Raw genomic sequence first — 14,682 nt, 5'->3', positions numbered from 1 at the left:
TTTTAATACTAAGATTAGTCACTATTTTTAATCTCTTATTTATTATTCAATATAACCATCAATTTTAGAATTTGTTGCTATATTGCAATTTTCAAGGATATAAATCTGAAAATAATCCTAAGAAGACAACATAATCTTGTGACATTGAAAGAAAATTAAATAAATAAAGAAGAAATAAATATAAAATAGATAAAGAACTAGAATAGTTATTTTTAATGACAAAGAAACCAAAGAATCTCAAGCCAAGACTTAAATATAAGAAAGGTGTTGACAAGATAAAGAATAGCCTCAGTCTTCCTTCTATGTACATACTAGCTAATAAAAAGGTGGCAAAGAAGTTTTTAAAAACCACAAAGCTTATGGTTCAAAGGTCAAGTTGTAAGTTGCTTTGAATAACTTCTTATAATAAGAAACTTGCAATATAAGTTTTAATAGCCACATGTCATATGTATAGAACTCTAAATATTTAATCCATATTTGAGAAATTCTCTCTTATTTAATTTATAAAGATATTATATACCTAATACATATCTACTTACTTATACTTCCTTCTATTTACTTAAATAATATAGGTTTTTATAACAATAGCATAAAAACTTAGTAAAATGGTTAGTAATTTTTCATAAAACATAAAGAGAATTTATTATAAGTTTTACATATATTTTCTTAAATCATAGTAGCTAGTAAATTAAGTTTAATTATTGTGCTTTTGTTCAAATATATATTTTTTATTTAAAATAAAAATAAAAAATATTCTAATATAATTTAAAATAAATTAAGATCAAGTAAAGGTAGTGAAAAAATAACATAGTTACTACTATGCCCAATTAGAATTAGATTCCAATGAATACACCATATACTTGGTAGAACTAATATCTATTAAATGACCATTTGAAAGACAAGGTAAAATCTAATACTAAAGGACAAAAACAAATTTTTTTTGCAAACAAGGAGGTTTTAGAAGATTGGGAGGTGTAGTCATACAATTGGCTTTAAAATAATTCTAAGTTTGTGAGACCTAATAAATTAAAAATTAGAAAATACCATTAAAAAGATAATAAAAACCAAAGTTTTAAAGACAATAATAAAATGATATTATATATATATATATATATTGATATTTTTATGATTTATTTATTTTTAATTTATTTTTAATTATATAAATGTATAAGAAAATACTAAATTATTTAAATATTTTATATTTTAAAAATATGTATAACTTTTTTAATTACATGTAAGAAAATTTAATAATTTAATAATTTAATAATTTAAAATTAATAAACAACTCTTGAAAATCTATATATATATATATATATATATATATATAAATCAAACAAAACCATTATTTAAGATATTAATAAAATAAATAAGACCAAGTTATATGTTAAGTTTTAAAAAGAGCAATGGCTAGATTAAAATAATTGGTGATTGAAGGTCTTTTTAATGTTAAAAGTAAAATATCAAATAATAACAATAAAGATTCAATTCCAACATGTATTTGTTTATTAGTTGAATCAAATTTAAGTTTTCAACTAGATGAATATAAAATATAAATAATACTATCTAAATTTTATAATAAATGTAATAATCCAATTATAAATTTTTAATTTTTAAAATTTATTCATTAAAATTTAATATTTGTTAGGATTTCTTAAGAATTTATAGACTCTAGGATTTATAATATTTGAAAATTTTAGATTATGAATAAGATTATAGTTTCTATTTTTTTTTTTTTCAATAGCAAGATAATTATGGTGCCATGAATATTTATCTTTCTAAAACTACTTTTTAATATCTTTTTAAAGAAGAATTTATATAATACAACCTTGTATCAATATAGTTTTTACTTAAATTTGAATATTAAAGATATTACTTGAAATCAACAAGTTTAAACTATATTTAAAAAGAATCTATTATATGCTTAATGATTCTTTAAAAAATGGTGATCAAAATAGGATTAAATATTAAATTGATGTTTACAATTTTAAATTTTAGATTGATGTTTACAATCTATGCATAAAGTAGGTTGCTCCCAACACAACTTTCTAAAAATATGAAACTTATGAGACAAGTTTTAATACCCCCCTGGTACATTGTAAAATGTTAAATATTTAATTTGGATATACAAGACATCATTAAAGCTTCTCAAGAAAGATACTATCATTCCTATATGTTGCTACCTGCTTATAATTACTTCTATTTAAGTGAGTAATATATGCATCTATTACATAATGTTAACATGAGCATATGTTTATTAATTACACACATATACATGTGTAAGATCTTTTGATACTCTACACATATATTACAAGCATGTCTTCCATGTTCAAAGCTTTTTAAGTCATCAAAATTAGTTGAATTTCCTTTTCACTCTGTAATTCAATAATGAATCTAAATTAAATTCTTGTGAGAATTGAGAGCATTAAATTTAAATTTAAATTTTTTCAAAATTTTAATATTTTTCTTCACTTTTTATAATTTAATTTACTATTATTTACTATATTCTAAAAAATTACATGGTTTAAATTTTTATGTTGGCAATTAAATTTTATCCTTGAAAAGAAAAATAGATTTAATGTTTCAACTACATTTATAAATGTGGTTGATAATTTATCAAAAAAAAAGCTGTAATAAGACTATATTCTAATAATAGAAATAGATTAGAAGTTCAGGACTTATAATATATCTATGTTAAAATAATTACAAAAAATCAATAAATGTTAAAAATTTAGCAAAGCTTCACAACATAAATTTGCCATATGTACAGAATGTTAGATTTGAATTTCAAATATATATATATATATATATATACTTACTTACTGATGATTCAATAGAGTGAAAACAAATATTATTTTTTTATCTGATTTTGATTTTTAATTTAAAAAATATTCTTATATATATATATATATATATATATATATATATACGTGTACCTTCTAATTCACTTTAATTTTATATACCAGCAATATTAATTAAATTATTTTACTAGTTGTACTATTTAATATTCTGTTTGTATCATTATAAAATAATTCTAAAATAAAAATTCAATATTTTTGTTTTTAATACATTAACTTATCTCCAATTTTCATTGCTAATATATACATGTATATATAGTTAAATCCATCAACCCATTTTTTGAATAGAAAGAAAATTAGGTATATATATATATATATATATATATATTCATTGCATTTTATTATGGAATGTTTTTTTTTCTACTTATATTTGTATTTTTCATCAATAATAAAAATATGTAATGTAACATTCTATAATTAAATCACACAGTATAATCAATTCATTATGTTTTCTTTTCATAATGTTATCAGAGAAATTATGATTTTTGTAATATTTTCAATCTTTTACATAAATTTATGTATATATATAGATATCTTCAATTTTATGCAACGATAATACTTTTTATTATTATTTGTACTAATATTAAATATAATGCATACAAATTCCACCACTTTTAAATTCAAGTATTTTGGTTATTGAAACAAGGCCTTTATATTTTTTAATTTTGATTTTGCTTAAACAAAGTTTTGATTTATTAAATTGATTCAGTTTTTTTTCTGACACCCTAACAAATAAAATAGATTTTGATATCTTATAAATTATATTAAAATGAATTATCATCTATTCACTAATCTTATAGTATTTTAAGCAATTGAACTTATGTAATTTTATTGTATATGTTATTGATTCTTATAAAGAGATAGAAAATCAATTAATAATGCTGTATTAAAATCATATTTATAACTATAAATTTATGTTTCTTTTTAAATTAGCTTGTTTCTAAAATAATTATAAGATAATAAATAAAACTATTATTGTGATGATTAATTAACAATTAATAATTTTGATAAGAGTTTAGTGTAAAATTTTTACAAGAAGTGTGTCTCTCTTTCAATATATACATACATATATATATATATATATATAAGTGCTTATTATACTATTTTAAAGTAATTATAAGTTCTATCATTGTGCTTTTATTATTATTGTCATTATCATTATTTAATCAGATCACGTGTTTATGGATTGCAATAAATTATATTATATATTCAATCATGTTAATTAATTTTGTATAAAAAACATAACTATTAACAAAGATAACATTTTTTAATATAGTGATCTATATTTAAGCAACCAATTTTTTAATAATAAACCAAGAAGTTCAGTATAATCTGAGTGTTACCAATAATTGTCCATATACATATGCTAATGAGATTGATAAGTATGATAAACTTAATTATAATGTAGTCAATCATTGAATTTTTTTTTATTACCTTTGATAAAAACAACCGCTTACTCCTAAGGTCTCTCGAGTTAAGAAAAAAACATACAACAATGCTATATAACAACTAAAATAAATAATTTTTTAAGTGCAAAAATTATTTCAACATGTTACCTTCTATGATTTAAATTGTATTAAAAACAAATGTGATCATTCTATTTAATAATCACAAGTTATATATAATCCTTTTCATTGGTTTTCATATATATTGTGTGCCACCAAACTGCCCTAAGATTATCTAGTTCCAAAATCACACCCCTGCAGGTTCATCAATTGATGTCATATCATTATGCTTACTCCAAAAATCTTGTTTTCTTAACAAGATTAAAATTCATTGATAACAACAACAAATTATTACTTACACAAATTGCACTAAACCATATATTGTACACATGCGCACATATGGTGTATGTGACAAATTCATTGAAGCCATTAACTTTGTACTACAAAAAGTCATCTTAACCGTATGTGGGATTACTGACACAAGTAGGACTAAATAAAAGTATTATTCTACCGAGTGAGCTTTGAGAACAAAAACACACTCACAATTCTGTTATGAGGCAGCAAAAGAAACAATCCTATCTCATAAAAGTTAAACACAAATACGGATAGAAAGCAAAAGTTTGCAGAAAGCCTTCCATCCTTTCATCCATCACAACTCTGCTTAAGCACCAAAATGCAAAAGCCCCAGGGAGCGCGAGAGGCCACGGGGACTTTTAAATAGATGAATGAAATATCAACATCCTGTGGATGCATAGACGAATGAATGGTTGTGGCTGGATGGTCGAAGTTCCCGGATGCCCAACGGACAGACGCTGGATCCGCGACGTGAGAGGATAGGGCCCCTCAACGCGACGCAATGATACGTAGAACAGTGCGCGACGATACTGTGCATGACCTCGATCGGAGCAGGAAACGGAGCATCAAACGGAGCGGCAGGGGTTGTCGCGGTACAGCCAGATTGGGCATCTCTTCCAGTGCCTGAGTGGCCCCCCTCTCCTCCGCCCTCGACTACATCGCTGCGTCGGGGTTTTATGTGCTCGCGTGGCCACAAGTCTGGTCTCATTTGCTCGCTCCACTCCTCGCGAACCCTCACCCTTCATTCTCTTACTCTTTTCTCTTCTTCGCTTTCTTCCTATACCCGCCGCCATGGCTTCCCTTGCTGCCGTTGCCGCCGCTGCTGCTACCTCCGTGGCCTTGCCTAGGAGCTTCTCTTTCTCCGGCCTCCGCCCCACCCGCGCCGTGTCTTCCATTGTCGCCTTCCCCCGCTTCGCCGTCGTTTCCAGCCACTCCCGCATGGTGCCCTGCATCCGTGCCGATGCTGTGCGTCCCGAATCCTCTTGTTCATTCCTTTTTGCTTTCTTGTTGGTGAAAGTCCGTTCCTTGCTTGTATTTTAATGTGGTGTTTCTCATTAGTATTTATTTTTGTTGCGTAGGCTGCCGGAAAGGGAGAGGACGCTCCCGTGACGGATGCTGCCGGAGAGGATACCTTCACTATCATTCAGAAGATCATTGCCTCGCAGCTGGACTGCGAGAAATCTGACATCACTCCCGACTCCAAGTTTGTTGATCTCGGTGCTGACTCGTTGGACACTGTGGAGATCATGATGGCCCTTGAGGAGAAGTTCGACATTCAACTTGAGCAGGAGAATGCTGACAAGATCGTGACGGTTGGCAATGCTACTGATCTTATCTTGGAGGTACTCGCTAATCAGTAGAGGACCTTAGAATTCTGTACTCCATTGTCTGGCGGACAAGCTTTTCGATAGCAAATCCGGCGGCATCTCTATCTTTCGGCGGCAGATTATTTAGGATGAGATGTAGGTTTGTGACGTTTGGGTTGTTTTTCATGTGTAGTTGCTCACCACAATGTAGCCTACTACATTTATTGTTAACATTTTTAAAGAATTAGTTCAAAGCATATATGGGTCGTCTTTCGGTTTCTTTGTATGGCCATGGCGGAGAGTGCTTAATACTTGCCGAATGCGTGTTACGTTACGATGTTGAAGTGTTAACTGTGATATCAATAGAATTTCAGTATTAAATCTAACTCGATCTCTGCGGAAATCCTTGTCAAATATGTTTGAGAAGACACTTGCTAAAGATTTGATATTCAAGTATTCTACGCTGAGACTTTGGAATGAACGCCGGGATCTACTTTTCTCGATGTTATCGAACAATGACAAAAGCCTTGATATAGTATTTTAAGTAAGTCTCCGCTCTTCACGCATCCGCATCGAAAGCCCGGCTTACTCTCACTGTAGCTGCTATCAGGTCGTCGCTAATTTGTGATGTAAATAACTCTGGTGGAGTAGGCAAAATCCTGACCTTTAAACTTCACATTTCCTATCTTCTACGACCTTCAGCAGGATCTAGGAAGTGTGCTCTCTCTTCTAGATAAGGGTTATCACCACCAACATTTTTGGATACCTGCCATGAGCCTTGATATGCGACCTATAGCTGGCCTTTGACTCGCCTGACGGGCTAATACCGCTCTATCATGCATTCCGTTGGACTAACTAGTACATTGTCAGCCACATACTCTATCCAAGCAGACACAGTGTGAGCAAATAGAAGAGCACTCTAGGTAGACCACCTTAATTCCCGAGCATGGACTCGTTCACCGCTTCGTAGCAAGAATCCGAACATACTCTTGAAGAAATGAGGCTGCTTACTGAACATCTCTTGGGCGTAGAGGGTTTCACTGTACATCGGTTGAATTCATTGCTTCTGTCTCAACATTCAGCATGCACAGAACTTTACAAAGAATATATCTGTAAATAGTCAAAGTGGCAAACTTGTTATTGTGACGTAATCAGGATCCTGTGGGCCAATGCGAAGACATCCAGCACTGCCCATTCTGAGTCAAAAATCACAGGTCAATTCTCAGCCTTTTAAATATTAAAAAATCCAATTGTTTTTGGGGTCTCGTGGTAATAACTACTATTTTTTTATTTGTAGTGGGAGCACTAATGCTGGGCAGAATTTTGAGAGATCTAGACTCGCTAAATAACTCAAAACTACTGTGGTGATGGTTTCTGTGTCTTCGGGGTGTCTGGAACTGAAGGCGGCTACAGTCTAGGTTTAGGGTGTCCAAGCGCCGGCTTTCATAGTATGAGGCGTGAACAGCGCTGAACCAGTGAGTTGTTCACTCGAAAACTCCGCGGCCCCACAAATCATGTTTCCGTGGTGCGCTCGCGATTTTAGGATTTCGCTAGAACTGCAGCTTGCCCGAAATCAGATTGTTGCCCGAAATCAGATTATTATTTTAAAGCTGTTATGATTTTTTGGGAGGATTCATTAAACTTGTAAGAGTTTACAAATTTCATTGAGGAACAAAAGGTTTCACATATTTCGGTTTGTATGCTAGGAACTCTTGATTTTACAAAAGGACAACTCAATTGTAGCAATTGAGCGCTTGACATGATGCAGGAAAATATGTAATCATGTTTGAAACTACAAGATATACAAATATCATATTGCACAATATTTGTAATTTTGACTTCAGCACCGGTCCAGATTCTGCCACTGGCACGATTTCAGTGACTGCGCACTCTTTGCAGATCTTGCGAAAGCTGTTCATTCCTCCGAGACAATGTTAGAAACCCAGGTTTTATACTTTCCGACAGATTGCGGTCGGTACTATTCTTCGCATTCATAGCTGAGGATCTAACAACTTGAGATAGCAGAACGCGCACGCGTATCTGCCCGCCCTGAGGTCAGAACCATTTGGCTGAAGACAAGTTGGAAATAGATATGAGCCACTATGTATAAACTCGCTGGAGAGTAGGCAAGTCTCGCACAGTCGCCGACTGTGAGAAACTCTGTCATGGTTGCTGATCCAAAAAACCTGTCGAACTCATGTCGATTCCTGTGAGATCTTGAGATTATTGTATTCTATCCATCGCTGAGCATCTTCTTCAAATGCAGATTACACAGAAGGCGTTGACATTCATATATGTACACTTGCATGCTCCTTTTTCAGTGAAGCAGCACTTATACTTCGTGGAGTTGCTGCAAACAAAGGTTCTTTGCCACGATGATTTTGCAAGTCAGAGAGTTATGCATCAGCGAACTACGAAGGTCAATCAACTTGTGTGACGAGACCCCGACACGAATTGAAAACTGATTACACTGATCTGATCCACTGAGGTGAGATAATCAAACTGATGGGAAGCTTCTCACATTCTTATTAGTCATCACATCACAAAAAAGTTCTCGAAGTTGATTTGGCAGTTTGTAAGGCAGAAGATAGACTTAGTGAAGAAGAAAGTCACAGCACATAGGAACTCAAGAACAACCTAAATCATGTCAACAGTAGTGTTGAGTAAGTTGAGAATCAAGGAAGAACAAAACTGAAAGTCGACGAAGGACACCAAGAGAAGAATGTTGGAAGCTTCACTCGTTCCTGATGAAGGATATTTTCCGATATCAGAGAAATAAGTACGTTTTACGAACAGACATTTTGAGTACACAATTTTATTGCATTTTCGATTTCCGCTTCATTGGTGCACTCCCTTACACTGATCTGGTTTAAACCAAGAGCTACCATACTCTAAAATAACCAAAAATGAATGGCTCCTGATTGATAAAGCATCAAAGCTGCAGGAGTACAATCATGGGCAATGTGAGGGGCACCGAGAAGGTTTGTGACACTTGTCAACCCACAATAAAAGGTGCAACACGAAAGGAGCTATACAGACCCAATGAAGCAATCCTATTCAACCAAGAGTAAAAACTGGATCCAAGTGATTTAAATTAGGGGCCACATTCAAAAAGTACAAAAATGGATGCAGTGTAGAAGCGGCTACTTTGGTCTCAATCAACTGAATACCACTCGTTTTTACAACGTAATTTCCATGCCAAATCCACAAGTGATGTTTCTCAATTCCAATCCTGAAGTCTTTTGCACTCCCGGTGTTAACCTCCCAAAAGGAATGAATACGGTGAGAGAACCCACTCGTTTGAGCCACTTCCAGGCGACTTACTTCTCGACGCTCGTCAGCTGCATGCAAGGCTAGTACACGATAAACTTGACGAACTCGCAAATTGTGCAATCTTCAAATTCGCGACTCAGCCCGGATTGCTTTGGTGAAAATGCCCTTCATTGATCTGTGGAGCAGCATTTCTCCAGGACTAAACCTTCAGAATAATTCTCCATTTCCCAGATTTTTGAAATTCGGGGTAGATGCCGGGGATGTAACTCTGGAGTACATTGACGCCCACTGAGGTGGCAAATTTGAGCACCTGGACAAATCGTCGAATTCTCAGGTTCGTTTTCTTCAATTGCTTCAACCCCAATTCCATTCTACCGAGCATTCACCTCACTGGACAGGAATGGGGCTCAGCGAGCAGTCTGCTGCGGACAGCCCTGGTGCCGGAGGATTGTTGTTGCGCAATTGCAATGTCATTAGTATGCACGATGATGATGCTGAAGAGGCTCAAGTGGCTATGGGAGTGCACGTCTTGGTTCAAGGCAAACGGATTTCATACGTCGGGCACTCTCCTCCCCCCGTCTCTGTATCTCAGGTGCGTACCTACTTTTCTCCGCCTCGGCAATGTCTTGGTTATACATCTTTGCGTTTCTCCATTACATTATTCTCAGAACTGAGTGTAGCAAGTAGGGTGCATAGTTGCGTATGAAATTGCAACCAGATTGTTCTGCATCCTGACTCTCTTCTCGAACTGCGTCGATGGAACCGCAATGGCGAAGACGATAGACATCCAGGGAGGCTACATAATACCAGGGCTGTGCGATGCTCATGTCCATGTGACCGCGGTGTCAGCCAACCTGCATGACTTGCTCGTACTGCCACCTAGTCTGGTGACCGCACGCACTACGATCATTCTTCGCGACATGTTGATGCGTGGTTTCACCACCGTGCGGGATGCAGGGGGCTGCGACTGGGGACTTGCGAAGGTGCGTTGCATCTATCTTGGCAACACCAGTGTACGACTCCAGTGCTCCAGTTCGTGTTTAACACGCTGGGTTTTCCACACTAATGCTTCACGCATTGAAATCTGAATTAGGCAGTGGAGGAAGGGACGATCCCAGGACCGCGCATATTGTTTTGTGGAGGCGCACTTTCACAAACAGGTGGGCATGGCGATATGCGACTCCGCGGAGAAGACAGGGTACCCAGCTGTTGTCCGATATCCCTGGGAAGAGTGTGTGATGGGGTTGACCAAGTTAGGTTGGCCGCTCGGGAAGAGCTTCGTAGAGGTGCTCACCACATCAAGATTATGGCATCTGGTGGAGTTTCCTCACCAACTGATTTCCTTACTAACCTCCAGGTCCTTGAAACTCTATCCTTCCATCCCAACGTGCTCAATGTCACCAAACGGTCTTATCATCTCCTTTGTGTAAATGTTTTTTTACGACTAACGATGTGCTCGGGTGCAGTTCTCCGCAGACGAAATATCAGCCATTGTAGAGGAAGCTCGTCATGCGGGCAAATATGTGTGTGCTCATGCGTACACTGCACCTGCGATCAAGCGTTGCCTAGAGTTGGGCGTCCGCTCCATTGAACACGGCAATGTATCTTTCATTTTACCCCTAATTCTTTTTCCCTCGTACCTACGTGTCGTCATGTATCACTCATTCTGAGTATTGGATTTGCGTTTGCTGGTTGTGCGGGTTTGACAGCATATCGACCTGGAGTGCATAGATCTTATGAAGCGGAGGAATTTCTTTCTGGTGCCCACCTTAGTGACTTACGATTGTATAAAGCGAATTGGTGAGGAATCTGGAATGCCTCAGGATCAAGTTGAAAAGGTCAACCCCTACAACTGTCTATTATCCTTCTGATTGACCAATAGTCTTTCCCTGTTGGTGATACTGAACCTGTGTCCTGCCTGTACAGGTTAGTGATCTCCTTGCCAAAGGATTAGAAGCGCTAGCATTAGCAGATAAGGAAGGAGTGAACATATGTTTCGGATCTGACCTATTGGGTTCCATGCATAAGTACCAGTTACAAGAGTTTTCTTTACGGTGTGGAGTTCAAAGTCCTGCTAATGCGCTCCGGTCGGCAACTACCACCTGTGCAAAATTGTTCAACATGGAGGGCGACATTGGGATAGTAGCTCAGGGGGCCTATGCAGACCTCGTAGCTCTCAAGACCAATCCCTTGCTTGACAACTTCTCGTCTCTTTTAGATCCTTCCCATGTACTCATGGTGATGAAAGAAGGCAACATTGTCAAGAGGACGAATCTGTAACATTGTAATAACTAAAATAATGCAAGGGACCTACAAGTATGATTGAGGATCTCTTTCACTTGGAACAATTGGATGATCTAATCTGACCACCTCTCACATCCATCTTTGCGCAGAATCTCCTTTTTTTTATGCCCTAAAAAGTCAATCCACCAAGTGCCAGATACTTACTTGCCTTCACATAGCTTCGGATCGCAATGCATGCGTCTATCAACGGTTCCACCAGTCTCACAAGTATCAGTACCTGCATAATCGACTTTCTACAGTTCTTTAACTAGGTTACACATCAGGTTATACATGTCAATTCGTCATACTGTATTCGCTTCTATTAGATACCCTAGTTTGACACCACAAACAAAGCGATTAGTTTAGGGTATCTAGTGTCAAACTAGGTTGTCTGTACCTACGACAACCTACAATGTTGGCAGAAACAGTGTGCTACGTGTCCAAGGATTTGCGTAACCAGTATGAGAGCGTGAAAATCAGCTCGCATGATTTATACCGCACAAGGAGTCAATCAACGGCTCCTCGGCGAGTTAAGAATGAGAATAGTATAGTGAACCCCTCGGGGTAATGTGCAGCGCATTAAAAACCTAAGAAAAAGCAGGCAGCTCACGCATCTTGTTTGTACCTCCGAGAGAGGCTCTATCAGTAAATCATCCTTCCAGAGGAGACATGCGAGTCAAAACCCTGGTATCGTTAGTCTTGACCCATTCAACGAAGGTGATCAAGATTTGTAAGACTAGCCACTGCTCTAAACATCGATTTTCTCTGCCTAGGCTCTTCGCCAAGGCGTGTATGTACAATCATCGTGGGATCTCTACTTAAATGGAATTAAGCAGTCAACTTCTCAACGACAGTCGGTGGATCTATCCGACCAATTTCTAGCTTGACAGGCTGATCCTTCTCGTCATTGACGCTGGTGGATCCGCCTTCCACAGGCAGACTGGACTTGGGTGGCCCTTGACGATTCGACTTCTTTGAGTTCAGGTAGGTCTTGAAATAGAGAGCTCCAAAGACCATGCTGGCTCCGGCCCATTGAGGGGCGGTCGGAGGATTCCCAAAAAATGCGCACGATAGCAGTATGCTAACCAGCTGTCTTGTGGTCATAATCGTAGCGAACACAAGAGCTCCGAACGTGCGAATAGTGTAGGATATGAAAAACTGGCTAGTGCTAGCCGCGGCAGACAGCATCGCAATGTCCAGAAGGCAGTCAGGATGGCGTGAAAGGAACTCTATTGCCGGAAGCCAGTGCCCTTGCGTTAAAAGACCTGCTATACTGAGACCGCAGGAGCAGAGAGTGACATAGAGGATCTGATTGTAGATTTCCATATTGTAGCCTTTGAACAACTTGTCCTGGAACGTGCTGGTGAATCCATCAAATCCAAGATAGCCTGTGATTAGCAGCAAACCCCACAAACTGTCATCCCCAGAGGACGGGTGCCGAAGCGCCCCAGCCTGGACAAGCTGAGAAGCACCCGACAGGAAGAACATGGTGCACCCGAGAGTGACAAAGACCGCCACAAGATAGTCAAAATAGTTGTACCGCTTTTGCATAATGGCAGTACCCCAAATCATGACCGGCACCATCTTGGCGGACTTGGAGAGCGTTTGCACCGGGAAGCTAACATACTTCAAAGCCTCGTACTGGCACGTGGTCGCAGCGACATTGGACACTGAGACGCCCGCATACTTGTACAAGGGAGCCACAGGAGCGATCTCCCCACCCCGCACCATCAGGATGCCCAGACAAATTGCGCAAGTAAGGAGGCGATTACAAAACACAATGAACAGCGGGAAGTTGAAGAATTCTTGAGCGCCCTGGTCCACACCACCATATGGGGCGCGCATGATCTTCTCCTGCAAGAGACCATAAATAACCAGCGTCGACATAACGCCGCCCACACAGAAGCCCAACTTCACGACGCGGCTGTCACGCAGCGCCATGGCGTGAAGCGAAATAGAGAAACACCCAGAAGAAGAAAAGAGACGAACGACGGAAGGGTCAAAGCAACGGCAGAGAAGGAGAAGTCCTCTGAGAAAATAGAAAAGATGAGCACTGAGACGAAAGCTTGAGGTCCGCCATGGCCCTGCTCAGCGATGCGGGAGAAGAAGAGGTCACCCGGGAGACATATCCGCAGCCTCACTAGTCACGAAAAACCGGCTCGAGACTGAGTGATGCCTTCCCACAAAAAGAGAGGGAGATCTCAGTGATGAGTGAAAGAGTGATGAGAGGCTTCCCGAATGTGAGAAAAACAAAAACAAAACAAAACAAAACAAACCTGGGAAAACCGAAAGCAGGAAACGAAGTGGGTTGTGATCTGTCAGTGGGGTCGGTGGGGGACAAAGAATAAAGGGCGATGGATGAGACCCGAACGAAAGCACTTGGGGGCGCAAATTCTTCCTCTTCTTCTTTACCGCTGCGAGGGCGATGGCGACGGCGATGGCGAGGCATCATCCTCCGCAGTCTCCCTGCTCGGCCCCCGCGCTCAACCACATTGACCCTCCTTATCCACATCCATGCCTTCAGCTGCGAGTCTCCTTTCTCACGCAACAACAGCAAACCCTAATTCTATGAAACCCAAGTAAGGAAACTGAATAGACTGAAATCTCGTGATTGATATGCGTTCATTGGAATTCCTCACTTGTGGGTTCTTTTGGAACAGTTCAGATATTGTCCTCTAAAGAAGTTTTACAATTCTCAATCGTAGATTAAGCAACTGAAGCGTCACAATGTATTCCCAGAATACTCTTATGAATTATGTAAAGTCTATTTTAATTCTATTTTCTAGTTTTTAGTTTTGTTTTTGGATAAAATTTAACTGATGCAGATAAAAATATAACTATAACATTGATTAATGAGAGAGTTTCTTTGTGTCTATTTATTATTTTATTTTATTTCATGATTTTTTTTATATAATTTAAATGGTGATTAAAAGTGTATTATAAAATTTTAAAATTTTATTATATTTTTTTTAAAAAATATCATATATATCCTTCAAATATGTTAAAATATCAAGAATATCCATGTATTCTTTGATTATAGCAAATATATCCCTTAGATTTGTTATAATAGCAAATGTACCCTTATTAGTGATAAGGTATCATCAACATTTTTTGTTTAATTGTCATTTAGGGTCCAAACTAAAGACCATGCAAATTTTGTTGTGC

The 14,682-nt window shown here is 37.3% G+C and overlaps 3 protein-coding genes across 3 annotated transcripts; 2 read left to right on the top strand and 1 right to left on the bottom strand.

Moving 5' to 3' along the window:
• Nucleotides 1-5,371: 5,371 nt before the first annotated feature.
• LOC112291953 (uncharacterized) lies at nt 5,372-6,218 on the top strand. The gene is made up of 2 exons (XM_024539988.3): nt 5,372-5,620; nt 5,734-6,218. Exons 1-2 carry the CDS (start codon nt 5,447-5,449, stop codon nt 6,013-6,015), a joined length of 456 nt encoding a protein of 151 aa, XP_024395756.1. The 5' UTR covers nt 5,372-5,446; the 3' UTR covers nt 6,016-6,218.
• Nucleotides 6,219-9,569: 3,351 nt separating this feature from the next.
• LOC112291771 (uncharacterized protein YJL213W) lies at nt 9,570-11,582 on the top strand. The gene is made up of 6 exons (XM_024539643.3): nt 9,570-9,826; nt 10,011-10,217; nt 10,328-10,591; nt 10,701-10,835; nt 10,944-11,072; nt 11,161-11,582. The coding sequence occupies exons 1-6, from the start codon at nt 9,635-9,637 to the stop codon at nt 11,512-11,514; spliced, it is 1,281 nt and encodes a 426-aa protein (XP_024395411.1). The 5' UTR covers nt 9,570-9,634; the 3' UTR covers nt 11,515-11,582.
• Nucleotides 11,583-11,964: 382 nt separating this feature from the next.
• Nucleotides 11,965-14,088, bottom strand: LOC112291772 (UDP-galactose/UDP-glucose transporter 5B). The gene has a single exon (XM_024539644.3). It carries the CDS (start codon nt 13,456-13,458, stop codon nt 12,346-12,348), a length of 1,113 nt encoding a protein of 370 aa, XP_024395412.1. The 5' UTR covers nt 13,459-14,088; the 3' UTR covers nt 11,965-12,345.
• Between the last annotated feature and the right edge of the window lie 594 nt (nt 14,089-14,682).

Source organism: Physcomitrium patens, chromosome 14, assembly GCF_059467195.1.
Source record: "Physcomitrium patens ecotype Gransden chromosome 14, ASM5946719v1, whole genome shotgun sequence".
NCBI classification, from domain to species: domain Eukaryota; kingdom Viridiplantae; phylum Streptophyta; class Bryopsida; order Funariales; family Funariaceae; genus Physcomitrium; species Physcomitrium patens.
The sequence above is the reverse complement of the archived record's forward strand: the minus strand, read 5'-3'. Positions and strand labels throughout refer to the sequence as shown.

Excerpts from the sequence above, each read along its gene's own strand:
- LOC112291953 (XM_024539988.3), top strand. The coding sequence starts at position 5,447 with ATGGCTTCCCTTGCTGCCGTTGCCGCCGCTGCTGCTACCTCCGTGGCC. Across the intron at positions 5,621-5,733 it reads CCTGCATCCGTGCCGATGCT|GCTGCCGGAAAGGGAGAGGA; the intron begins GTGCGTCCCGAA and ends TTTGTTGCGTAG.
- LOC112291771 (XM_024539643.3), top strand. The coding sequence starts at position 9,635 with ATGGGGCTCAGCGAGCAGTCTGCTGCGGACAGCCCTGGTGCCGGAGGA. Across the intron at positions 10,218-10,327 it reads GCGACTGGGGACTTGCGAAG|GCAGTGGAGGAAGGGACGAT; the intron begins GTGCGTTGCATC and ends AATCTGAATTAG. Across the intron at positions 10,836-10,943 it reads GCTCCATTGAACACGGCAAT|CATATCGACCTGGAGTGCAT; the intron begins GTATCTTTCATT and ends CGGGTTTGACAG.
- LOC112291772 (XM_024539644.3), bottom strand. The coding sequence starts at position 13,458 with ATGGCGCTGCGTGACAGCCGCGTCGTGAAGTTGGGCTTCTGTGTGGGC.